We start from the raw sequence: 22,180 nt of genomic DNA, 5'->3' as shown, positions 1-22,180 counted from the left end.
GCTCCTGCACATCATTAGTGACCTCCTATCGGTACAAACTGGTACATGCCTTCACCCACACCTTCACCCGAGCCTTTGCCGTACTGAGGTCTTAAGAGCAGTCGAAGTTGTGAGAAGGGAACTGATGAAACAGCATCTCAGTGTCACTGTAGGGTAAAACCCCAAAGAGATTGAAGCGTTTTCCCAGGCTCTGCAGAGTCGCTCTCCTTTGCCTTTAGCCTAACTGTGGGTTCACACTCCTGGCTGTTTTCCTGGCTGTTAGCTGAGATGGAGGAAAACCTCAAGTTTGATGAGCCAAAGATGGGGGGCTTAGGCAGGGGCTCTTGCCACAGGATGGTCGAAAAGAAGAAAACAGGGTAGAGCTGGGAAAATGTCAGAACAGTGAGCACCTGGCTGGCAAAGCAAAAGCTGGGGCTGCTTCCAGCCCCATATACCCTAATTTTTGAGCCACGGCTGCCAAGCTCTCCAGGTCTCCAGCACCAGAAAGACCATGGTGGCTTTACCTCCTCATCGTGCTCCTTCTGGAGGAGATGGCTTATTTCGTCTATGCCTGAAGCCATCCCTGTACATTAGATCTCGAGGGGAAATCTGGTTGCTTAAGCATGGAAAAAATGCTCCACTTGTTACAGTGCAAGAGCCAGTGCCGTGGTGTGAGATGTGGGCTCCCGGGGCCAAGAGCAGCGTGTGGGTGTAACAGGGTTGGGGAAGGGAGGAGCCGCAGAAACTGTACAAAGCTGGCTGCCTTCAAAGCCATTTCCGAACATTAACTGAGCTGCACAAGATCCCTAGAGGGAGTTAATTAAGTATCATCTTCTTCTGAAAGGTGGGAGGGAGGAGGAAAAAAAAAAAATAACTGAGGGCAGAGCACCATAACATGCCCAAAGGATGAAGGAAGCAGTTATCAAAGCCCAGAGCAGCAATGAGCTCTTCCCAGCTCCTCGCCCTCGGCTCCAAAAGAGGGCTGGGCAATTTGTTTTTAGCAGGTAATCCTTCAGCAAAAAAGATTGAGGGTCTTCGGGAAGATTTTCGTCTTTTTTGCTTTATGGCCACTTCCAGTCCTTCTGCTCACAACTGCAAAGCGGACCTGGAGAGCCTTGGGAATGAGAAAATTCAAAATAAAGGTTGGAAGCAAGGGTTACTGCAGAAATTGGTTTTAAAGATCAAAGATCCTGGGGTTTGCCTTTTTTTCTTGCTCTAGCTTTGGCACAATACTTTCTTCCACATTTTGGTGATTATTTGTAGTAACAGCTAGCTAGATCATTGTGACCAATTACCTTTACGAAAATAGCAACGATACCTTGTGGTGGATAAAAATTGGGTTTTCAATAAATCAAAACTAGAGAAAACCCCAACCCAAACCCCTAATCTTAAGCTTGTTTTGTTGTTTGGGGGTTTTTTTGAGTGGCCAATTCTTAGGGAAAAGTGCGACATTTTTTGCAAAGATCTACAGACACATTTCGAAGAAAATTAATCTTGCTCAAAATAATATCTACTTCTTTAAGTATAAAGTTTGGGAAGAGATCCAGAACCGTGTCAGCACTGTGTGCTAATTCTCCACCTGACCTTAAAAAAAGCTTTAAGCATGGTATTTTATCAGTCCCCATTGCACTGAAGCAGTAATGGGCTCATGGTCCCTATATAAGTGCGACGTAGAGAAATGAAGCTTCAGGAGCTTTTTTTCAACACAGAGGAGCGCTGTAAGAAAAATCAGCTCCAGCAAGTCTCACAAGGGAGGCTTTGTGTGGCAAAAAGCTGCATTTTTAGGTCAGCTCGGCTAAACTGAAGGAGGTGATTTGTGTGTTAAATAGAAGGGCTGCCTGGCTTTTAAGCTCAGCCTTTTTTTTGCGGTGCAGATGTAAGTCGTGAGCCACGCTGGTTGCTTGGGGGTGGTGTTTGTAACCCGAATCAAGTGGCTACCAGCGAGGGCAAGTGCTTTGGTCCTTAGTGTTTAATGAAAGGGGTGTTTCTGCATGGGGTGACTGCAAAACTGATGCTTTCTTGGCTCTTCTTTTCTCCCAGAACGGTTGTCATCTAGCATTTTGATTGAGTACCAAGTTAATAAAGCAATTTTGGATGTTAGATCATACGATGCAGAAAATCTGGTTTAATTAAATGGGTTATTTGCATTCTGCCTGGACCACCAGCTAATGGCAGCACGGGTATCTGCTGTGTCTCAGGGTGGCTGAGGAGGAACAGGGAAATTCAAGGCTGGATCAGCAACACAACAGGGTTTTGCTCTACCCCATGACTGAGGGTGCGCGTTAGCAAAGCACGCTGCTGATGGGAGTGAAGGAGAAGGAAAGCTGCATGGAGCGGAATGAGAGAAGCTCTGGGAAGGTGTAGGATTCCCCAGCTGAGCTTCACTGAAACTCCACGAGGGGACGAGAGACTCCTCAAAACTTACCCCGCAGAGATGACACTTCATTCAGCATCTCTGGCAGGGGACATCAACACGCGTGCTGGGCTCCCTCGTGGAGGCTGAAGTCCACCCTGCGCAATGAGTTAGTGCTGTTGGCTTTGCGCGTTGCTTAAACCATCAAACCAGGATTTATATGAAGGTTAAGCAATGCATGGGGTCCTGCAGAGACCTCCTGTCCTCTGATCAGAAGCCCTCAGCAGAGCTAAGGAAGAAGGAAGGTCCCTTGGGTAAGGGCAAAACCCAGGCAGAGACTTTAGGGGGAGATGAAAGGGAAAAAATAGATTAACTGGGGGAAAGAGAGGAGGGGAAGAAGTCAAGGCTTTGTTTTGCCAGTGAGATGCCTGATTTCTCCCATGCTCCTGCTCTCTGGAATGATGAAATGAGGTGCTCAAGGGATGGGGCAAAGAGGGAAATACAGCAAGGAACAACCGATTGAATACGCCTTGCTCTCCTGTCAGCGTGCCAAGTGCCACATTTACTCTCGCTTTGATTTTTGCGGGCCGCTCAGGCAATGCTGGACGCACCAGTGCACGATTAAGCCCTTCCGCAGGAATTCACAGGATGAGCTGTTCCCACAACATGTCAGTAGGTGGCAAAAAGCTACAACCCTTGTGCTAAGCAAGAAATAAATACAAGAACAGGAGGTATCTGTGGGCAGCTCTGTCCCATCGGCCGAGATGGATCATGTTCCCCCTGGGCCAGAGATCCCCACACCATCCCTGCTGGGAGGGAGGGGACATCCCAGGAAGGTCAACATCCCCTATCAGGAACAGGTAAAGAGGCTCAGAAGAGAAACAGGAGCTGCCTCCCTCCCCTTAATTCATCGGGGGACCCTTGTGCCATCTCTTGACCTTGCTCAGGAATTATTTAAAGAAAGCTGGAAACCCTAAGGGCTTAATCGCTGTTTCCAGCATTGGAAAACAACAGGTTTAGGGCTGTGCTATCGTGGCACAGTCTGAGAATACCTAGTTAGACAAACCAAAACATGCCACGGTTGATATTTTTCAAGCTGATGATAATACTTTAATCTTCATGTACAGCCTGAAACGGAGCTGCTCAAGTCAATGTTCTCGGGCGCTTTTCTCTCCCGGCTTTGTGTAAGCAGATTGAAGCAATCCCAGTTGCCTGTCACACACCTTCCAGTGAGTCAGGGCAGATAAAGGGTTTAATAGGGTTAGTGGATATATCCCAGTGCCTTTGATGGTGGGGGTTTATTCTGCTTTTGGAATGCGTGCGTGTGTTGGGGAGGGGAGGATGTTGCATGACGCCGAAAACTTGCATTCCTGAGGAGGTCAAATACTCCGAGCACCAGCTGGGACAGAGCCCAGGAAGGTTAGAAAATCACATTAATCCAGACTGCTTGATGGGATTCAGTTACAGCGTGGCTTTGTTCAACTTTATTTACCTAACACCTCTCTTTACTAAGTGTACATAAATCATTTTTCTGCTTGGGAACAATGACAGAGATATTGCAGCAACCCTGGCTGCAAGGGCTCTGAAATAACTTCCTGCTCTTTTAAATACGGGGGTAAGGCTCATCGCCATTTCCTCTTAGAAGTTGTGCGTTTAATTGCTAATGATTTTGCTAGACATTAACCACTAGCGCTGACTTTCCCCAGCGCAGTTGTCTGCTTCGGGATGAGCATTACCATTTTGTTGTAACATTTCAGCAAAACCGGTTCAGCTAATCCTGGGCGGGAGGAACTTGGGTTGCACTGGCCACGTTCATGCCACCAACACAGACATCCTACAATCATTTCACTAGGAAGATTGAATGTCCTTGTGCTTTGGGGCAGAGATCTATCTACTCTACGTCTCTCTTCAGGGCTGTGCCATTTGCTGATACCCATAGCCACGTCATTAACTGCCTAAAATCTCCGTTCTTTGTCATTTTGGTGACAACTGATAACGTGAATTCTCTGAAGGCGCTGCGTCTGGGCTTGAGCAGCCTCTGCCTCAGCACAGCTCCTATGGGGAGACACGTTTAACCTGCAGGATGGGTCCAGCCTTGCCTCAAAGCTGGGCGGCCAGTGTGAGATAGCCACAGAAATGTCTTTTTAGCCAGCAGGCGAGAGGCTTCGCAGCCCTTAGCCTTAATTAGGTCAGACAAATCCCACTCTACTTCCCTGCGCTGCAACCTTCCCTCCTGGCTCTTTCTCCTTTGACTACGCATTGCTCCGCACCACCAAAATCAAACCCTATGCAGGTTTCCTCATCATTATCCTTCAAAACCCATCCCGCGCCCGTGCCTGCCAGCGGGGACGGAGCAGTGCTCCAGCCTCTCCTCCCCGGGGAGGCACACTGGGGTTAAGGCTTTAGGGGCTCTGCTAAAACACAGGCGCTGGTTTCTGCGGCGCGCAGCTCAGATGGAAGCTGTGTGTGCTCAGTTACGGTGGGGTGGCAAGATTCACCTTCTCCATAGTTGGCTGTAATGACTCGGCCTTCAGATGATGAGCTAACTTGGAGCATTTGGAATTGGGAGCCATTCAGAGAAAAACAGCTCTGCAAAGTCTTCCTTGCTGAGTTGCAGTGCATGCGTTGCGGGGTTTGTTCCATCTTCTGTAATTTGTAGAAATGTCAAGTTTCACCTTTAGTAATAGAGAAAACATTTTCATTTCCAGCCTCTGGAAAGGATGTTAGAAAACATGAGAAGAGGACGCATTGCCGTCTGCCTCTCTACAGGTTATGATGAATTAATGCAATGGAGAGCAGCACAGTCAAACAGTTTTGAGCACCAGAAGTAGAAAGCGGGTTTGCTGGTTTTATCGCCTCCGTAAGAGCAAATTTTGCACACTGTAAATTGATAAATTAATGCTCAGAGACTCTTCTCTGCACAGTCTGTGATATGCATTGACTGGTCCACACGCTCTTCTCCGTGGGCAGCACTCTTCCCCAATGCTGGCAACATGATTATTGGAAAACTAATCAGCTCTATCTGAGATAAATTGCATTTCCACCAATTATAGCTTAATTGTTGACAGATGGGAACACAGAAGGGAGATGTGTCACATCATTAAGAGGACAGGTGTATAGACAAGTGCCAGATTAATTGTTCCAGCCCATTAAATCATTGACCTTTTCAGCATACCCTCAACGTCGAATTCAAAGCTCTCACGGTATTTCCAGCTCACACACGATGACCGTGTTTATCAGCAAAGTTCTCAGGGGCATTTTTAAAACACACAGACTCCAGACACGGACTCATTAGCCACGAGCAGTCCTCCTTTCTCATTAAGATCGGTTCTCTTCTTCCTCCTTCTCTGTGCCAGGGTTTGGTTTCTTGGCTTTTCAGTGAAATTGCGCATGGCATGAGGAGTTTTCTCCATGGAGCACGCAGGCATGCTCTAATGGGCTATATATTTAGGGATGTCAAAAAGAGAGAGAGGTGAAACCGGGACAGAGAAGCTCAGTGCTGGGCAGCCGTGCTGGAGGCTCCAGCTTTGACTTGGGGCTTTGGCTGTGATTTCCAGCTCCTGCTCTGCCTGGGATTTCCAATAAAGCCTGAGAGAGACAAATAGCCAAAATACCATTGAAACTGAGTCAGCCATGGGTGTCTAATTCCCCTAAATATCCCTAAAAATGTGTGTCCTGCTCTTTTTCTGGCTATGTAGTGCAGGAAGCTGAGGATGCAGCGCAGACACATCCAAAACAGCTTTGTGGGAGGTAGCACAGGTTCAAGGCAGAGATGCAGGACATGCCTCAGCTGCCCTGGATAACTGAGAACTGACTTCAGATCTAGTTATTCTGGATGTTCTGCCTTGAAAAATGAGGATAAGGTTTCCAGCTGAAGGAAATTAAAGTTGCTGCAATGATAGTTATATTTGTTACTCCTGGCATCCCCATCCTGTGCCAAGGGGCTGATTTGGAGATGTATTACCCTCTGGTGGCTTCTAGAGAGACCAAGTGGAAAGCAACCCAGCGAGACAAGCAGGAGGTATGAGGAAGAGTTAACACCCTTCATCAGCTCTGCAACTTCAAATGGAGGTAAAGTTGATGCTGGGAATCAGGCAGGTCATCTTGCCAGGGCCAGGGCTGGTGGTGGGCTGTCTCCCCACCTTGTGTAGCACCAGTTCTCCCTATATCCAGCTTGTGACGATAACTGCAAGGTGCGTAACTGAAATCCTAGGGAATCATTTTATATATGTGTTTGAATAACGTACTGTGTTCCACAAAGGTGATGCAACTTCACTGCAGTGGCCTTTATGGACCTACAAAGACAACCAGATAGGAGATAGGAGAACTGGGTGAAGTCCTCTCTCAGATAACAGATGATTTTATAAGGAAAAGCAGATCATTTTATGAAAAAATACAGTTTAGGAGAGATGGAAACTGCATGGATATCTTTGATAGACCTGATACCCTTCATATAACCACATTTTTCAATATACATCTTGGTGCATGCAGCAGCCTTGACACCAGGGCACGTGGCTGCAGGATGTGCTGGAGATCCCTCGGTTTCCACCACTCGCTGCACAGCGCTGAACCCTGGGCAGAGAAGGCAAAAGCCAGCTTTTTTAGAAGATTAGCCATAAAATTGAGGTTAGTACTGAAGAATGTACATGTACTTCTGTATTTGGGGCAGGGGAGGAGAGGAAATTCCAAAAAAATGTCAAAAAGGAATTTTAGAAATGCCAAAATATTTACTTTAAAGATTTCCTAAATGAATCATTTTACTTTGCATTTTGAACTGGGGTTTTGTGGTTTCGAAAAGGATATAAGGTTAAAAACAAGTTAAACAGAAAGGTTGAGTAACCCAAAGGCAAGCGAAACATTTCATTTCAGTTGGAACTTAATATTTGGGATTAACCCAGAATATTTTCCAGCTTCTGCTTGGGTGTTTTGCCAGCCTCCTCCTCCCCCCTCTACCCCCACTTCATTATTGCTCGGTCCAAGCCATTTTTCCCCCAGATATTTTGGTTCCGCCACATAAGCCAAGCAGTCATTATTCACTCCACATCAGTGATCTCCTCATTTCCAGCTGTCTTTTCCAGGACATGGAATGCCACTTACTGTGGACATCATGTCCCCACCTTCAGTCCATCCACCCGTCGGGTTTTCAGCGCCACCAGAGCTGGGGCTTGTTTCTTCAGCGTGTCCCTCTCACCCCCAGCCATGCCATTAGAAATCCTTGTCAAAAAAGTCATCGAAGAGAGAAACTCTCTCTGTCTTGGTTCTCACAAGTGCAGGCTTGTGGCAAATCTTCTTCTCTTCCCTTTCCCACTCCTCGGAGCCCGTGCTGGAGGTGTCCCAGAACAGATCCCTCGTCCGCGACTCCCTGCGGAACCACAAGTCAACGTTCTTGCTCTTGCTTGGAGAAAGTTCAGACCTGTCATGCTGCCTGGAGAGTCCTCTACCCCACGCGTTTCCTTGGGGAGAAAAAGAAAATATAATTTTGCAGAGCTGCATGCCCAGTCCCCTGGAGTTTAGCTGGAAATGGCTATGGGCGGCTGGAGGAATGTAAAGAAGATCCTGAGAGGTCCCTGTAAGACCAGAGCCCATGCTCGGGGCTCAGCAGGGTAAGGTATAATATACTCGGGATTATATTTGGTGAAATTGTAGAGTCTGGCTAGAGGCAGTATGGTTTTATCCCCAAGCAGGAGAGAGCTAAGGTGAAGAAATATGAGGGAATAGGAGCAGCCAAGTCCATTCCCCCTTTCTCCTGGTGACAGTTCACTGGCAGACAAGTTTTTCACAAATTTAAGCATTTTCACCCTCGGTAATGTCTCCAGCCTGTGCCAAAGGTTGTCATGGGCAAGCAAAGCAGAACAGGGCTCGTGCCTTGGGGATGTCAATACGAAGTGGTGGCTGAGATTCGCTTTGATTTCCCCTTCGCTGGGGACGGTAAGGTCACCTTCTGTGCCCTGGCATCTCCACCCCCCTCCAGCTTCTCCCCCACCCTGTGTCCGCCAGTGCCCCAAAGCTTAGATCAGAGTCATGGCCAAATCCAAAGCACCGCAGGTCAGCCCTCCAGATTTATGCTACGTCCATTCCAGCTGCTCGCCCATCCTCGAGGCGTGTGGGGGAATGAACATCCCCTGCTCAGCGCGGGCTGGCATCGCTGTCACGCAGACCGTGCCGTGCTCCCTCCTGCACTATGGCATGGGCTGCGGCGGGGAGACATCCCCAAGAGAGGCTGAGATCTGCCACTGTTAAATTAATTTCACCTGATGCATTTTCACATCAGACGTTGAAAGTCAAACGGAACCACGGCTGGAAATCGTCTAACCAGGGACACCTCACCTTAATTACACGTCGCCCAGACGAATGCAAATCTGCGATGGAAATTGCCTGGCTCTGGGCAGTGGGAAGCTATTTCCATATAAAACTAAACCTACAAAGTGAGTAACCTCAGTGACTGTAACGTTTACCCCATGGTAACTTAAGGATGGCAGGAGTCCAGAGGCTACACCGTGCATATGAATGCAACATATTGGTGGACCATGCAGTGATGAAGCCAGGAGCAAACCTCTGGCAGCTGCTGCTGCAGCAGCTCATTCTCCATTTCTTTCTCCTGCTGAGCCTGGTTCCAACTTCCCAATGTGCCCAAGGGTGGTCTGCCAGAGTAGACTTACTGCAAGGCTCAACACCCCAAAATGTATGTGGGTACCCTCCTTCAGTCCTTCATGCATGTCAAGGGGGAGAGATAAGGCTGACTGTTCTCCCAAAAAACAGTCTCACAAGGGCCCTGAAAATAACCAGCGATCTCAAATCACCCAGGTTTCCCTTTTGCTGCAAGGGAACATCACACTTCCTTTCTCCAGAGCAGAAAAATTTGAGGTGTAACCAACCTGGTGCAGTAGAAGAGTTCTTCTGAAGCCCACCCTGCTGAGCGGGTTGTTTGCACCATGTGCCCAGCATATTTTGCCAGGGAACCACGCGGTTGTGTACCCACTGATGACTGCAGTTACCAGCGGTTCAGCCCTGTGCTCCCTCCAGAAAGGGACCCGCTCCGCACTTGCACGGGGCAATCACTGGGTTAGCGTGGGCATTCAGGCAGTCGTTTTCCATTAATTTTCTCCTTCACCGCTTTGGCCATCATGTTGATGGAGCTTTGGAGGTTCCCCCCAGCCCGTCTATGTCCAGCTATGCAGTGGTCTGTATGCTCACCTCCTGGGATGTTTTTGCCCAGTGCACTCCCTGCCTCTCCAAGGACATGGGACCCCAGGGACACCCTCTGTCCTGGTACTCAGTTTTCCATGCAGGGACTTGTGGGACAAGCTGAGACTCTTCTGCCGGTGGAAAGCTGCTTCTGTGGGGGCCTGGCCCTGGGGACTTTGCTTTTATGCCCCTATGGCTATTCCATGGCTCTTATTTCACATCTACTCAGGTCCGGATGCTGTCAGAGAAGCAGCCTGGAGACCCGCGTCCTGCTCTGAGGCATCCCAACACTTCGCCTTGCGACGACATCTCACTGCTCCCCCCGCCCCCCTCCAGTCTTTTGACCTTGCACCATGTCACAGCGGGAGATGGAGCCGTGGAAGCAGCTTCCATAGGGAAACAACTTTGATGACATTTAAGAGGCTGGCAAGTTTTACATCTCCTTGGAAAATTATTCTACTTACCACAGTCGTCTCCATGAAAACGCTGATTGTGCTCAGCAGGGACGAGGTCTCGGCTTTCAGCGCTGTCGCCTCTCTGGAGAGTGTCAAGGACTTTCTTTGGGCTGAATTCCTTGATTTTTTGTTTATTGATTTTTGCCTCCCTGTGGAGATTTCGCTTCAACTCTGCCTGGGTTTGCAAACGAGTTGTCAACACAAGCAGCAGACGAGCAAACACGTTTTAACAGCTCGACACGGCATATCATTAGGGGGTTGGCACTGAAAATAATTACGCAGTCGAGTAGTTTAACCAGCGCAAATGGTATTTGCCAAACTGGGTATATGACAGAACATGACCCGGACAGAGATTTTTTGGTTTCTCCATGGGCCACAGCCAAATGAAGGTAAAGCTTTGCAAAAATCAGAAGTAATTACTGATTGTGGGGACCCTGGGATGCTCCCCACCTTGCCTCTGCCTAAACCACCAGGAAAGCTTCATTTGCTCTTCCCAGCAACAGGCTTTAAGCCTCTTGGTCCATGGGAGAGAAACCAGGGATGGGCAGACTCCTGTCCGAGAGGGGAAGCCCCAGCATTCCCCCAAATCCATCTCAGCGTTACCTCCCGGCGCCTGCGAGTCAAGTCCAGCATCTGCAGCTTGTGCAAGTGCTGCCGCCTGCCAGGAAGGTGCCTCAGGCTTTGCCCCCTCTTCTCCAGAGCCTACGAGGTGTTTAAAAACATAAATAAACCAACCTGCATTTTCTGAAAGAGAAAGGAACAGCCACCAGCTCACAAATCCACGCCCAGCCCCTCAAGCGCTCCTGGATAAAGGCAGCGAGCGGCTCCCTGCGTGGCCAACTTGCAGAAATTTATCACAGTTTTCTACTGTGCTTGCAGTTTATCTCACAGCTCTGGGGCACGATGGAAAATAATCTTCATTAAAACAATGTATACATGCTTCTGCCCCCCCGAGGTGTTAACTGCTTTGACTTGGCTGGCCAAGATAATCTCATGATCCGAAGGGAAGAACCACTTCTGCACGTTTGGGGTTGCAGCCCTCTCCCTGCCTCCTGCAAGCGATGGGTGTTCAAGTTGCTCAGCCATTTAAAAAAGCGGTCCTCAAACCTTTAGCCTCAAAAATATTTAAGGTCCTGCCTCAGCAGGTCATCCAGGGAACTGTCATGCCAGAGATTCAAAAATATTCCTCTTATTTTATATCCTTTCACCCATGCACCGGTGTTTCAGCTGGTTCCTGGGCTTAGCCAGGGATGGGAGCACAGCCAGTGTAAAACACCAACTTCTGCTTTTTGGCTTTTCAAGGTGCCTGAAGCACGAGGGAAAGGAGCCTGCAGCCAGCAACGACCCGTGCACAGGGCTCGATCCATGCACTTACCTTCGGTTTTGGGCTTGCAGACACTTCTTGCTGACTCCAGGGCTTTGCAGGAGCGATTGCTTGTGGAGGGCCAGCTGGTTCAAGCCTCTACAAGTCCAATATTTATAATATTCAGCATTGCTTGTTCCACACCATCATAAACCCTTATATGAAACTACCTTGACATTTTTCCAGCTCCAGTTGTGTCCTGGATGCTTGGGATATAGGAAGGAGATTGACATCTCTAGCAGATGCTCAGGGAGATGAACACCTCCTTAGGTGCTTTGGGAGTCAACAAAACTGGGGGATTCTCCTGCATTAGAGTCAAAGGAGCAAAAGCCCCGTCTGACTTTAGCTTCACCCCCATAGGTATTTCTCTTTGAGCCTCAAGAGTGCCCAAGGCTCCAGCCAAGACCCGAGTGAAGACAAACCCCAGCCCAGATTGCTTCACGTTGAAGCTGAAGCGTGGAGAAGCATCATAATTTAATGTAAGTCTCCTGGCAGGTCATCCAAGGGCACATCCCAGATGCCTGAGACCCAGAGCACCATTCCCTCCGTCCAAGCCGTTTCTTTTATGTTGGCCTGAGTATGATCTTTCTCTGCAGGACTGTGCATGGTACAATGCGTCTTTCCTGGTGGCTAATGGAAGTGGGCAGAGACTTGCTTTACAGATTGCCCCGAGCATGGGTTTTTATTTTAAGGAGGTAAGTTGTCTCCTTAAATTGTGCCAAGCTACTAGAGGATACTGGGTCATTTCATGCCTTGATATTGCCAGTTTTTCCCCTCTAGGATGGGAGCTGAGTCCAGCTTCCATAAAAATTAAGGGGAGCATCATCCAGGACTTCATCAGTAAGACCTGACTTACACTTTATGTGGGACATCATTAACCTCTTGAATATGAACTAGAGTGTCCTCTAAATGGTGGCACGCCTCTGCCTGTCTGCACTGAACTGCTGCCAAAGCCTGAGCTGTAATTTTGAAGCATCCCATAAGTCAATGCAATAACGCAGAAGAAAAATAATTAGCAGTAGAACGTAAAGGAGGCATCCCTGAACGCCAAGTTAAAAGGTTAACACCAAGTTAAAGGTTGGACCAGATGATCCTTGAGGTCCCTTCCAACCTGGTATTCTATGATTCTATGGCATGTCTTTCAGCATCAAAAACCCCCCCACAAAACTGAATATGAAGCTTAAAAAATGGCACTAGATGGCAGCATGTGACACCACAAGCTGTGGTCTGGGCTGTGCACCAGGCCTAGATGCCACCAAGGCAGCCAGCGTGGGGTGGCTGAAGGCAGATAAACTCCTGCATCTATCGGCTCGTCTTCCTGAGCCTGGCAGGGAAGCCAAGTTTCAGGCTTTTGGCTAAAGTTGTGTCACAGGCTGGAAAATCGACTCTTTTCTTTCATGTCTGTGAAGCTCTTGGGATTTTTCTCTGGAAAAACGACCAATATCCTCTAAAAGTCCTTGAGAAGGCCACGTCATCCTGCTCCGCTGTCTTTGAAAATATTCCCGCAGGGAACAGGGCGTTTGCTGGTGCTGTTTACACCCCCTAACAGCAATGGCAGAAGCATGGGATAGGATTACTGGTGGTGTTGTCCTGCAGCGAGCATTATCAGTGTTTTAATAATGCATAAAGACAGCCAGAATGGAAATAAGATCAATGACTAAAAACTACGTGCTGGCAGGAGATTTTTAAATGAAGCTGCGATTCCACATGACACTTCACCAGGCATAGCTGGGCTCATTCCAGGTGCTGCGTCCTCACCCTCCCACCAAAGCCAGGAGCACTTTATTCAATAGTTGGTGGCCACCTGAAACCATCAGACTTGGCCAGAGCCACAGCCTGGGTTTCAGCTGACCCTGTCTGGTGGCTCATCTGTTCTTTATTAACTTTAAAAGACCTTAATCACAGCAAGGAAGGCTTGAGCACAGCAGCCCTGCTTCAGTGGGTTTGCTGTTGTGGGACATGCGCAGAGGGTTTGTCACCAAATCTTGGGAGAGTGGAGACACTCTCAGGGAGGAAAAAGGGTCTCAAAGCAGTGCAGGGAAGAGAGATGTTCACCCAAGGATTTTAAGGGCAAGGGGTTATATAGGTGTTGGGGAGGAAGGTGCCCAGTGGCAGCTGAGGGCAGGCGGGTGCTGGTGCAACCCAGGGCAGCCCCAGGGCTGGTCCAAGCTGCACCCAGTGCTGGGATGACCCAGCACCTACAGGCGCCCTACAGAGAAGCACAAGGTCAGTTGGGGTAAATACATTTCTTCCATGGGTTAAACAGCCAAGAAGTGCATTTGCCTCTGTCCCCAGCCACCAACTACTGACGACCCCCTCCAGTCACCTAATTAGGCTGCTGATGTGCCCCATGCAGCTGGGCTTTCTTAGAAGGCTCTCAGCAGCAGGTACAACATTAGCCGTTAATTGCTAATTGGAAGTCCTGCCTAATGAGAACACGGGAGGGTTATTTCCAGCAGCTAAGTGCTTCCCCATGCAGGACACCCTGCTGCACCCAGGATTGGAGGGGTCTGCTCAAGTTGTCCCCTTTCCCTGCCTGATTTTATTCTTCTGAGCCCTGTTTGCTCTCAGTTTTGGAGCCCCCAGACCTGGGCCAAGCAGCAGAGAAGAAATGCAGCTAAAAGCCTCAAGCAGGGGCTTTGAAGGAGAAAGGTCTGAGGAGCAAAGTAGGGGAGCATCCAGAAAGGAGCTGAGCCTGGTGTCCCCGAAGTCTCTCCCTGACCCTCCGTGGACATGTAAGGAAGGAGGGAGAACTCAGTCTTGGCCAAACACCAACAGTTTTGCATCTTAAGTAGTGAGCAGGTAAGCCATGCAAAGTTGGAAGGTATTACTGGCTGGTTTGGGAGGGTGTGGAGGAGCAATGAAAATAGAGGTGGAGCACAGAAAGCAGTGTCCTTCTCTGGGTTTGAAATAACCCAATTCACGGCAAGAATTGTACAGCCCCGGTAATGCAGCTCCAGCTTTGCCCTGTGAGCATGTGATGGCCTGAACCTCGCCCAGGTTTTGTGTTGTATAGAAGCATCAGTGCATAAAAATATCAGCATTGGAAAATGCACGTGGAGGGCTTCTTGTCACTTTTTAATTTTTAAATGAAATAGCAATTCTAACCCTTGTGCAGCATGGTACGCTAGTGGTGTTTCCTTTCCTTCTTTGCAGTAAATTATATAAATATATTTTTGGAGCTTTAGTTATGTTGTGATAACTCTTGTGTGGGGAGAAACCTTATTGCCAGGTCAGGCAGAGTCATGGGTTTCAGGGCTTGGAGGGGAAGGGATCTGGGAAGTGCACAAGTGGGGAAGGAAGGCCATGGAGCAGTGAACAAGGGTGTTTCATGTTTGTTTGGGGAGGATTTTTTTTATATCTAGATGTACAGACATGTGTGTGCTCACAGGTATATACAGTGCTATTGAGGGAAGAAGGTGAAGGTACACAGCATCCATGTGGCATGTGTGTAGGTACACAGCATGCACAGCAGGTCTTGAAACCTAAAATAATTGCTCTCTACGTTCACCAGCCCATATTGCAAAGCATGTCTGTCTGCTTTACTCGCCTCTCTGCCCCTAAGCTGATGCCAGACCTCGATGGGACATTTGGCCTTAAGAGCCAAACCCAGCCCAACGTGATACAAGTTGGATCCCTCCAGTAAAGGGCTCTGTCTTGGCCATGTTAGCCCCATGGGAGCACTAAGATTTGGCTGCAGGTGCCCAGACACCACAAAGGAAAGCGGGTCATCACAGGAGAGGTGGCTTCATGGCCAGCGCCGAGACACGTGTCACTGTTGGGTGTCTCCATAGCACATGAGGGCTGGCCAGCAAGGCACGACCCATGGAGTCAGGCAGGAGGGCAAAGGCAGGGCCTCGCTGCATTGGCCCCTCTTTGGCTGTTCTTAGAAGGTGAAGTCTTCTCCTTTGTGGTACTGAACCAAAAATAACCTCTCTGTGGTCAACGTACCTGCTTTGCCCCAGGTATCAAACTTGGGCTGGTGATAAAGCTCGTCTAGGGATGATCGTCCAGAGGTGGGACCTCCTACTTGCATTGTTGTAGGACATTTGTTTGCCCCACCATGGTGCTGGGACATGTGCCCATGTCCCCAAGAAAGCCCATGTCAATGGGAGCAACTCATAGGGAGCTTTTCAAACTCATCTTACTTGAGGTCTTCGAGGCGGGTGCTGTTTAATGATGCTGGTTTCTCCCTTTTCCAGCACGGTGTTGAAAGAAAGGGGCCCTTAAAGATGGGAGAAGAAATGGATGAAGTTACTTTTGGGTGATCATCAACTGCTAGGCTGTACTCAGCAATAGTTTTCTGCCTTTGTTTTTTGGTTGGCATGTCCTACCAACGTCTCAGTGTACCCCAGTAACACATGGTGTAAGTTATTCTATTAGCTGCAGAAATCAAGTGAGGTCGTACCTGTGCCTGTGGTTTCTAACAAATGTCTGCCACATACCTCTCCTACTTCCCTCTCCAACATCTCATGCAACCTCTACGTGACAATAACCACCCTCTGTGTCTCCTGTGGCCTCCCCAAGCTTTTAAAATGGGGCATGGGCAGTAGTTTGGATCTCTCCTTGCTGGTCAGTCCCTGGGACTTTATTATTGTTATTTTTTGGTGGAACTGAGAAACATCTCTGCTGTTACTGACTGCAGCAGAGCTGGGCTACAGCCAGCCAGTGGGTTCAGGAGTCAGTGGGTTACGGACAGACAAGCGGTGCGATGACAGACCCTCATCCCCTTTGGAAATCAGCCTGAAATAGCGTGCTACACACCAGCGATCGCCTGTTAGTTATTAAAGCAGTGCTTTGCTTTCACTGAGGCCTGACCATGAGCTGGACTCGGGTCCGTTCTGCGCTGGTGGACACCACTGCTTTTTTTTTTTTTTTTTTTCCTTCCCTAGCGCAAATTCTTGCATGTGCAATAAGTATTTTACAAAAGAGTTTCTCTATCCCACCTATTGTCCCAAAAAACTGTCATGGTGCATTTGAATGCCATTTTATACAGGGAGTCGAGGGAGGTGTTGCTGAGCAGCTCCTCCTCCTGTGTGGTGGGAGCCCCGAGGTGGCCGCAGGGGAGGAGAATTGGGGATAAAGTGCAGGAATTACACTACAGTTGATGCCAAATTTAATAGTTGTATCCAAAAGAAAAATAATACTTTGGAGGTCACCTTGTGGGGGACTTCAGTGTCCCTTTTAAATGAGCCCCGTGGAAGATTGCCAAGGCAGGGCTCTTGGAGAAGACAGGGAGAAGGTAATGGAGGGAGGGCATTGGGGTATGGGAGGAGGTGGTGACTCCAGCGGGTAAATGATTGCTGGGCACGGGCAATGATTAACCGGCAATGATTAACCGCCAAGCAAAGCTGCAGATGCTCCGCGCAGGCAGGAATGGGTGCCCAAAGTGAAAATTTCCAGCGCAGGCGGCACCTCTGGAGATGGAGCTCAGCTGCTGGGGAGCACGGGCCGAGATGCCAGCTTGTAATGGCAAAAGGGGGGGTTATTGAGTTACTGCCTCTCAATCTGTGGGGCAAATTGGTGCATAAAGCATTTTTAAGGGGGAAGTAAAACCTAAGGAGGTGGCTCATGCTGCTGGGAACATGGGACAGGCAAGGGGCTGGGACTTGACTTGTCCTCGCAAGGTGTATGGCTTTGAGGAAGTTATTTCTCCCTTTATATATATTTTTTAAATATATTTAAATTATTCCCTCTCACCCTATCCACCCTTGCCTTGTAGGAGATTTGCCCTTATCCTCCACAGACACAGAACTAAGAACCAAGCACTCGCTGCCCCCAGGCCTGCTGGGTCCTGGGGCAGGGATGGTCCTGGCACCCCCGGGCGATGCTGGTGGTGGGGAGGGAGCGTTGTCCCACAGCACGGCCACCACCGAGGGAGCAGGGGGCCCAAGCTGAAGTCATTCTCGTGACTTTTATTTTTTTTTACCCTTGCACTTTAGTAGCAGCGGCTTCTCCCCACCGGAGGAAGCAGGATTTAACACAAGCCAAGATGAACCCTTATAAACCAAATAAAACCTATTCTCTTAGAGGCTTTGCTTATTTAGACAGCAGCTCAAGCTAATACATCGCTCAAGTACTCCTGAGCATACTCGGTTTATTTCTGAAAATGAAAAGTAATAGAAAATGACATTTATTGAGGGGGGGTTAAAGTTGATTTTTTTTTTTATAAAAGTACGCGTATTTTACAAGCATTTGTTAAATACCCAGTGAGACAATTTTCCAGAACAGGAATATTTGATTGCTCTCGCTGTCATGGAGTACTTGAAAACCCTTATTGTGCAGCCGAACCTGATCTGTGTTTGCCCCAGGACCTCCAGCTCCGGGAGCGTCACTGCTACTGTGCCAGGGGTTTATTTGCTTTCACCGTCTCCTGATGCCTTGGGGTGGATGATCCTGAAGGAAATACCCAGCCCCTGGTGAAGTAGCGGTGCTTAACGCTGCCTGGCATGTGTCAGAAATTCGTTTTTGGAAATGGAAAAGAGGGGAGGACAGTGCTAGGGCTGCAGATCCTCCTACCTCTGCATTGCTCTTTCTCAAACCATGTTGGTGTTCAAGGGGGTTTCTCCCTACGTTCACCTGACGTGGCTGTGGGAAGCCACTCGTCACCATCCAGCTCGTTGTCAGAGCTGTGCATCCACTTTTGGATGGGTGCAAACCTCCTCCTTCGCCTCTGAGAAGGTTTTGGGTACAGATGGAGTTTAAACCCCGCTGTGAAAGGCTGCACGATGCCACTCGTATTAAAACACACACAGCTACGCTGTTTGCATTCCTCTGCCTCTTGGCTGATGAAATTAGCCCTGTGCGAGATGTGGCTATAATTTATTTTAATGCTGAATTTTACCTGCTGAGCACATTACCCAGAATCTAATTCTAATTAAGCTAATGATGTTGATATGCCCAGTGGCGGCAGGTGAGCGGAACGGGTGTCTAACTGGGAGGTTCAGGGCTTGCTCGGGTGCAGGCTGGTGCCCTTGCTTGCCAGGTCGATGCTGGGGAGTGGGGCTGTTCCCAGGGGGACGACTGATGGGAGTAAGAAGCCTGGGATCTGGGCTCTGGTGACTGAGATGCTTTCTGAAACAGGCTGGGGGGAAAAAAAATTAGGTTTTCCCCAATGCTAAAATGTCCTGAAAAAGGCAAAAAGCTACTGCTGCATATTGGCACACGCACAGACCCACCCTGCGCTGCAAACCTGCAGCCCCAGCTGGTGCCCCCGCGGGTCTCTGCCCTGCGCTTCTCAATAATTTGTTGAAGACCCCCTTACCTGAAGAGGCTCTCCCGTACCAGGTCTCCCGGAGAGGTGGAAGCTGCCGGTGAAACGTGGGGATTCCCCACTCTGCCATGGCCGATGTGTGCAGGCTGGGCTCTCCCGGCGTGCCGGGGAGCCGGTACGGGGCAGTGAGAGCGGGCAGGGCCTCCTTGGCGAGCATCGGTGCCACCTTGGTCACCCTGGGGTGTGCCTTGGAAGAGCTCAGGCCCATTTTACAGAGCAGTGGCTTTGAAAGCAGAAGGAAAACCCCTCGTGCGCTGTCCTCCCTGAAGGCCGAGGGACCCTTGCGAGCAACCGCAGTTCCCAGGGAGCTCCCTGCGGCTGCTGAGGCCAGGGCTGGCTCGTGCCCACACGTCCTTCCCTGCTCAGTTAAACATTGACCCGGCCCCAGCCATTCCCCCATGGGGATGAGAGGTGGCTTCTGCTGATGAAGTGGAAAGCAGCTCCGGGAGCCAGCACTAAGCCTGGGGGAAGCTTTGTTTTTTACCTACAAGTGATTCTCAACTGGGGCACCAGCTCAGCTGGACATTGGCTGACCTGGAGGCATTTCTACAAGCAGTTCTTTTGCTAAATCTTCAGTTTTTGGAAGGCAATTCAATCCTCTGAGCACCAGAAGGGTTAAAGCATCTCCCACCCTGCGTGGGAGAAGCAGCCTGGGGACTGGGGCTGGATGAGGTTCTTCCACCCTTGCTTCTGCGGGCCGGTGGCACTGTTGGAAAAAATGTGGCTTTAGCACAAACTCACCTGAAAACATCAGCCAAAGTGAGTCATATTCTGCACTTTGGAGCTGCTGCAGGATTTGGGCCAAATGCAACTGGATCAGTGCATAAGGGAAAGGTCTACACATCCCCATTTTTCTTCCTTTCCATTCCCAAGGCATATGAGGGGGTTCAGAGGGCCCAGTTTCCTCGGAGCTGTAGGGAGACATTCATTGATTTCCAAGGTGGAGCGGTTGGAAAATATGTAGGGAGGATTATTTATGCAAGTTTGCTATTGCAGGGTGGGTTTTTTGGCAGGAATAGGGTTGCGGGAGGAGGTCAGAGCACTTGTGGGCTCCACTGTGGAACGCACGGCGACCAGCAAACACTGAGTGTGTGGGAGAGCCCACGACAGTGTCAGAGCCAGGAGTCATTTAGCAGCAGCTCATCCCACTGGGATTTCTGGAACAATCCTGTATAGGTTTGGAGCAATCGGGGCCTCTTTTGGCTTTTCTCTTGGGAGAGGAGTGCTGGGAGGAGGAGGGTTGTGGAGGGAGATGAGGATCAGGGCCAAGCAGCCAGCAGTCATGGCCATTAGATCCATGGATAAACAGCTCGGCTCCCCCTGGATGGAAATGGGGAGGTTTGGAGCTGCAAGATGCCACCAGCTGGGGATGGCACCTCCCAGAAGAAAGTATTCATCCCTGGAGCAACCTGGCCTCATGTTCTAGCCACAAAGCACCAACACCACTCGTGACTTTGCTTTACCGCAGGGCACGAGGAAGCAGAGTAGCTCAGTCTGTATTTTTTTTTTTCCTTCTTCTTTTCAAATGAAAATATCAAATCAACACCCTCCTTCTCTCCTAAGTTTCTCAATGCTTAATGTCTATTTTTCCTTTCCTTTTCCCTTCCCCCTGCCCTGCTGAGAACAGGTAATTCCTGTTAAGCAGCTTGGGAAAACTGTGAATTAAATGCCATGATGGATGTATCGGAGCAGTGGAAAACCCACATGGCTGTTCAAGCTAGCACCCGTTGTGCTGCATCTGGGTGTTTCACCCGGCTGTGACACTGTGGCCCTGGCCCTGCTGAAGTCCTCGCAGGGTCCCGCTGCTCCCCATGCCACCAAACCCCCTCTCCAGGCCAGGTTTCTCTCCAAGCCAGATGAGTTGGATGGCACCGTGGCCTGTCGTACAGCGATTTAGGGAAGGGGATTGCAAAGGGACGGATGTACCCGAGGCTGATACAGCTCCAAGCCTTTCATCTGGAGGAGTTCTAGGTGAAGAGATGCTCCTCCTTCCATTTAAAGACGATGCTGTGTCCTGGCTGGTTCGTGAGCACCGAGCCCCCCTCCCCTGCTGCAGTACAGCTCCGTGGTACGCGCGCCCGACAGCGCTGCTCAGCACCTTGGGGCTGCATCAGTTAATGTCCGGTATCTCCCAGCAAATCCCTAAAAATCTCGGCATCTGTGTGCTTTGGAGCTGCGCTTTGATCTCCATGTGCCTTTACTGTGTGAAGCAATGAGGGCCAGGGGCAGCAGCTGTGGGTTTGGGGTGGTGGGAGGAAGGCAGCCTGCAAAAAGACACCCTCCCTGCAGGCTGCTGGGGCAAACCGAGAGCAAGCTTGGGGTTGAACTGGGTTCCAGAAGAGCTCAAGGGTACTGGAAGAGGCTCCCAAATTACTTGCAACTGCTGGGCCAAAATTACCCCTTGTGTCTTTACCTGGGCTCCCTGGACCGCAGCTGTGCAGGGTGTCGGGTGGATGCTGGGGGGTTTGCCGGGTGAGCTGCGCGTGTGTGGTGGTGGAGATCGTGGTTACCAGCACCATTTCAACCTGCTCAGTTCCTGTAATCCTATGTTAACCCCCTCGCTTAAACCTGCCTTGAACAGCAGCCGATGGCGTTTGAGGGGGGGAAGGATGGGCTGAGGCATGGCTCGGCTTCAGGCGGGCTTCATCACTGCCCTCCCGGTGGTGTGAAGCTCACCCTTTTCTTTAGCTGGGGGGTTATTTAACGCAGCCTTTTATCCGTATTTAAGGTTCAGTTTGATTCCCAAGTGCTGTGCTGTAGAAACAGGGGGCTGGAAGGAGCTTTGGTTCCATACGTTGCTGTTAGGGCCAGCACGTGGTCCCTCCCAGGAGAGCTGAAAACTCTTTCTATCTTCCTCTCATTTCATTTCTTGCCCCAAACCCTCCACCAAATTCAGCTGGAACCTGTAAGTGATATTGATCTTGCCAGAAGTGGATTCTCCAGTAAATTTATTGTAGTCAGAATGAAATCATTGACCCCTAAGCACTCTGATGCCCTTGTTTTAAGGGAGGTACAGGGGAAAGCCCAAGGCTAGGGCAGTGCCATGACTCAGGGCAGGGCATTTTCCCACAGAGGAGCAGTTTGTTACTCACCCGTGCGTGGAGCAAAGGCGATCCAAGGGAAGGATTTGGGACAGGGCACCCATCTCGTGTCCACCAGCAGCAGCAGCAGGTTGCCTCTGCCTCGAAACTTCTCCTTGAAAATTAGTTTTAAATTACTGTCACAGCTGCGTGTGTTGCTTTCCACAGCGCGCATCTTGTGCCAAACCACGGGGAAGGGAGCGGCTTGTCGGAGCATCACGGCTGGTCACGGAGGTTGGGGTGGGGGGAAGGTTAAAGTACAAAAGCAAAATATTGGGTAAAGAAATCCCCAAATGCTGAGATGTACCAGTGTAAGCAGGAAGAGAGAAAACAGCCTCAAGTTAGGCCAGGGGAGGTTGAGATTGGATATTAGGAAAAATTTCTTCCCTGAAAGGGTGGTCAGGCACTGGAAGGGGCTGCCCAGGGAAATGGTCAAGTCCCCATCTCTGGGGGGATTTAAAAGCTGGGCAGACGAGGTGCTTAGGGCCAGGG

General features: G+C 49.7%; 1 protein-coding gene across 1 annotated transcript; it reads right to left on the bottom strand.

Moving 5' to 3' along the window:
- Positions 1–7,537: 7,537 nt before the first annotated feature.
- On the bottom strand, positions 7,538–18,849 carry CCDC198 (coiled-coil domain containing 198). Its single transcript, XM_009642188.1, has 6 exons — positions 18,600–18,849; positions 15,484–15,560; positions 11,348–11,434; positions 10,576–10,674; positions 9,982–10,147; positions 7,538–7,785 (listed from the first exon to the last, which is right to left on the bottom strand). Exons 1-6 carry the CDS (start codon positions 18,814–18,816, stop codon positions 7,538–7,540), a joined length of 894 nt encoding a protein of 297 aa, XP_009640483.1. The 5' UTR covers positions 18,817–18,849.
- Positions 18,850–22,180: the final 3,331 nt, after the last annotated feature.

This window comes from Egretta garzetta, unplaced genomic scaffold, assembly GCF_000687185.1.
Source record: "Egretta garzetta isolate BGI_Z169 unplaced genomic scaffold, ASM68718v1 scaffold647, whole genome shotgun sequence".
Classification (NCBI taxonomy): domain Eukaryota; kingdom Metazoa; phylum Chordata; class Aves; order Pelecaniformes; family Ardeidae; genus Egretta; species Egretta garzetta.
The sequence above is the reverse complement of the archived record's forward strand: the minus strand, read 5'-3'. Positions and strand labels throughout refer to the sequence as shown.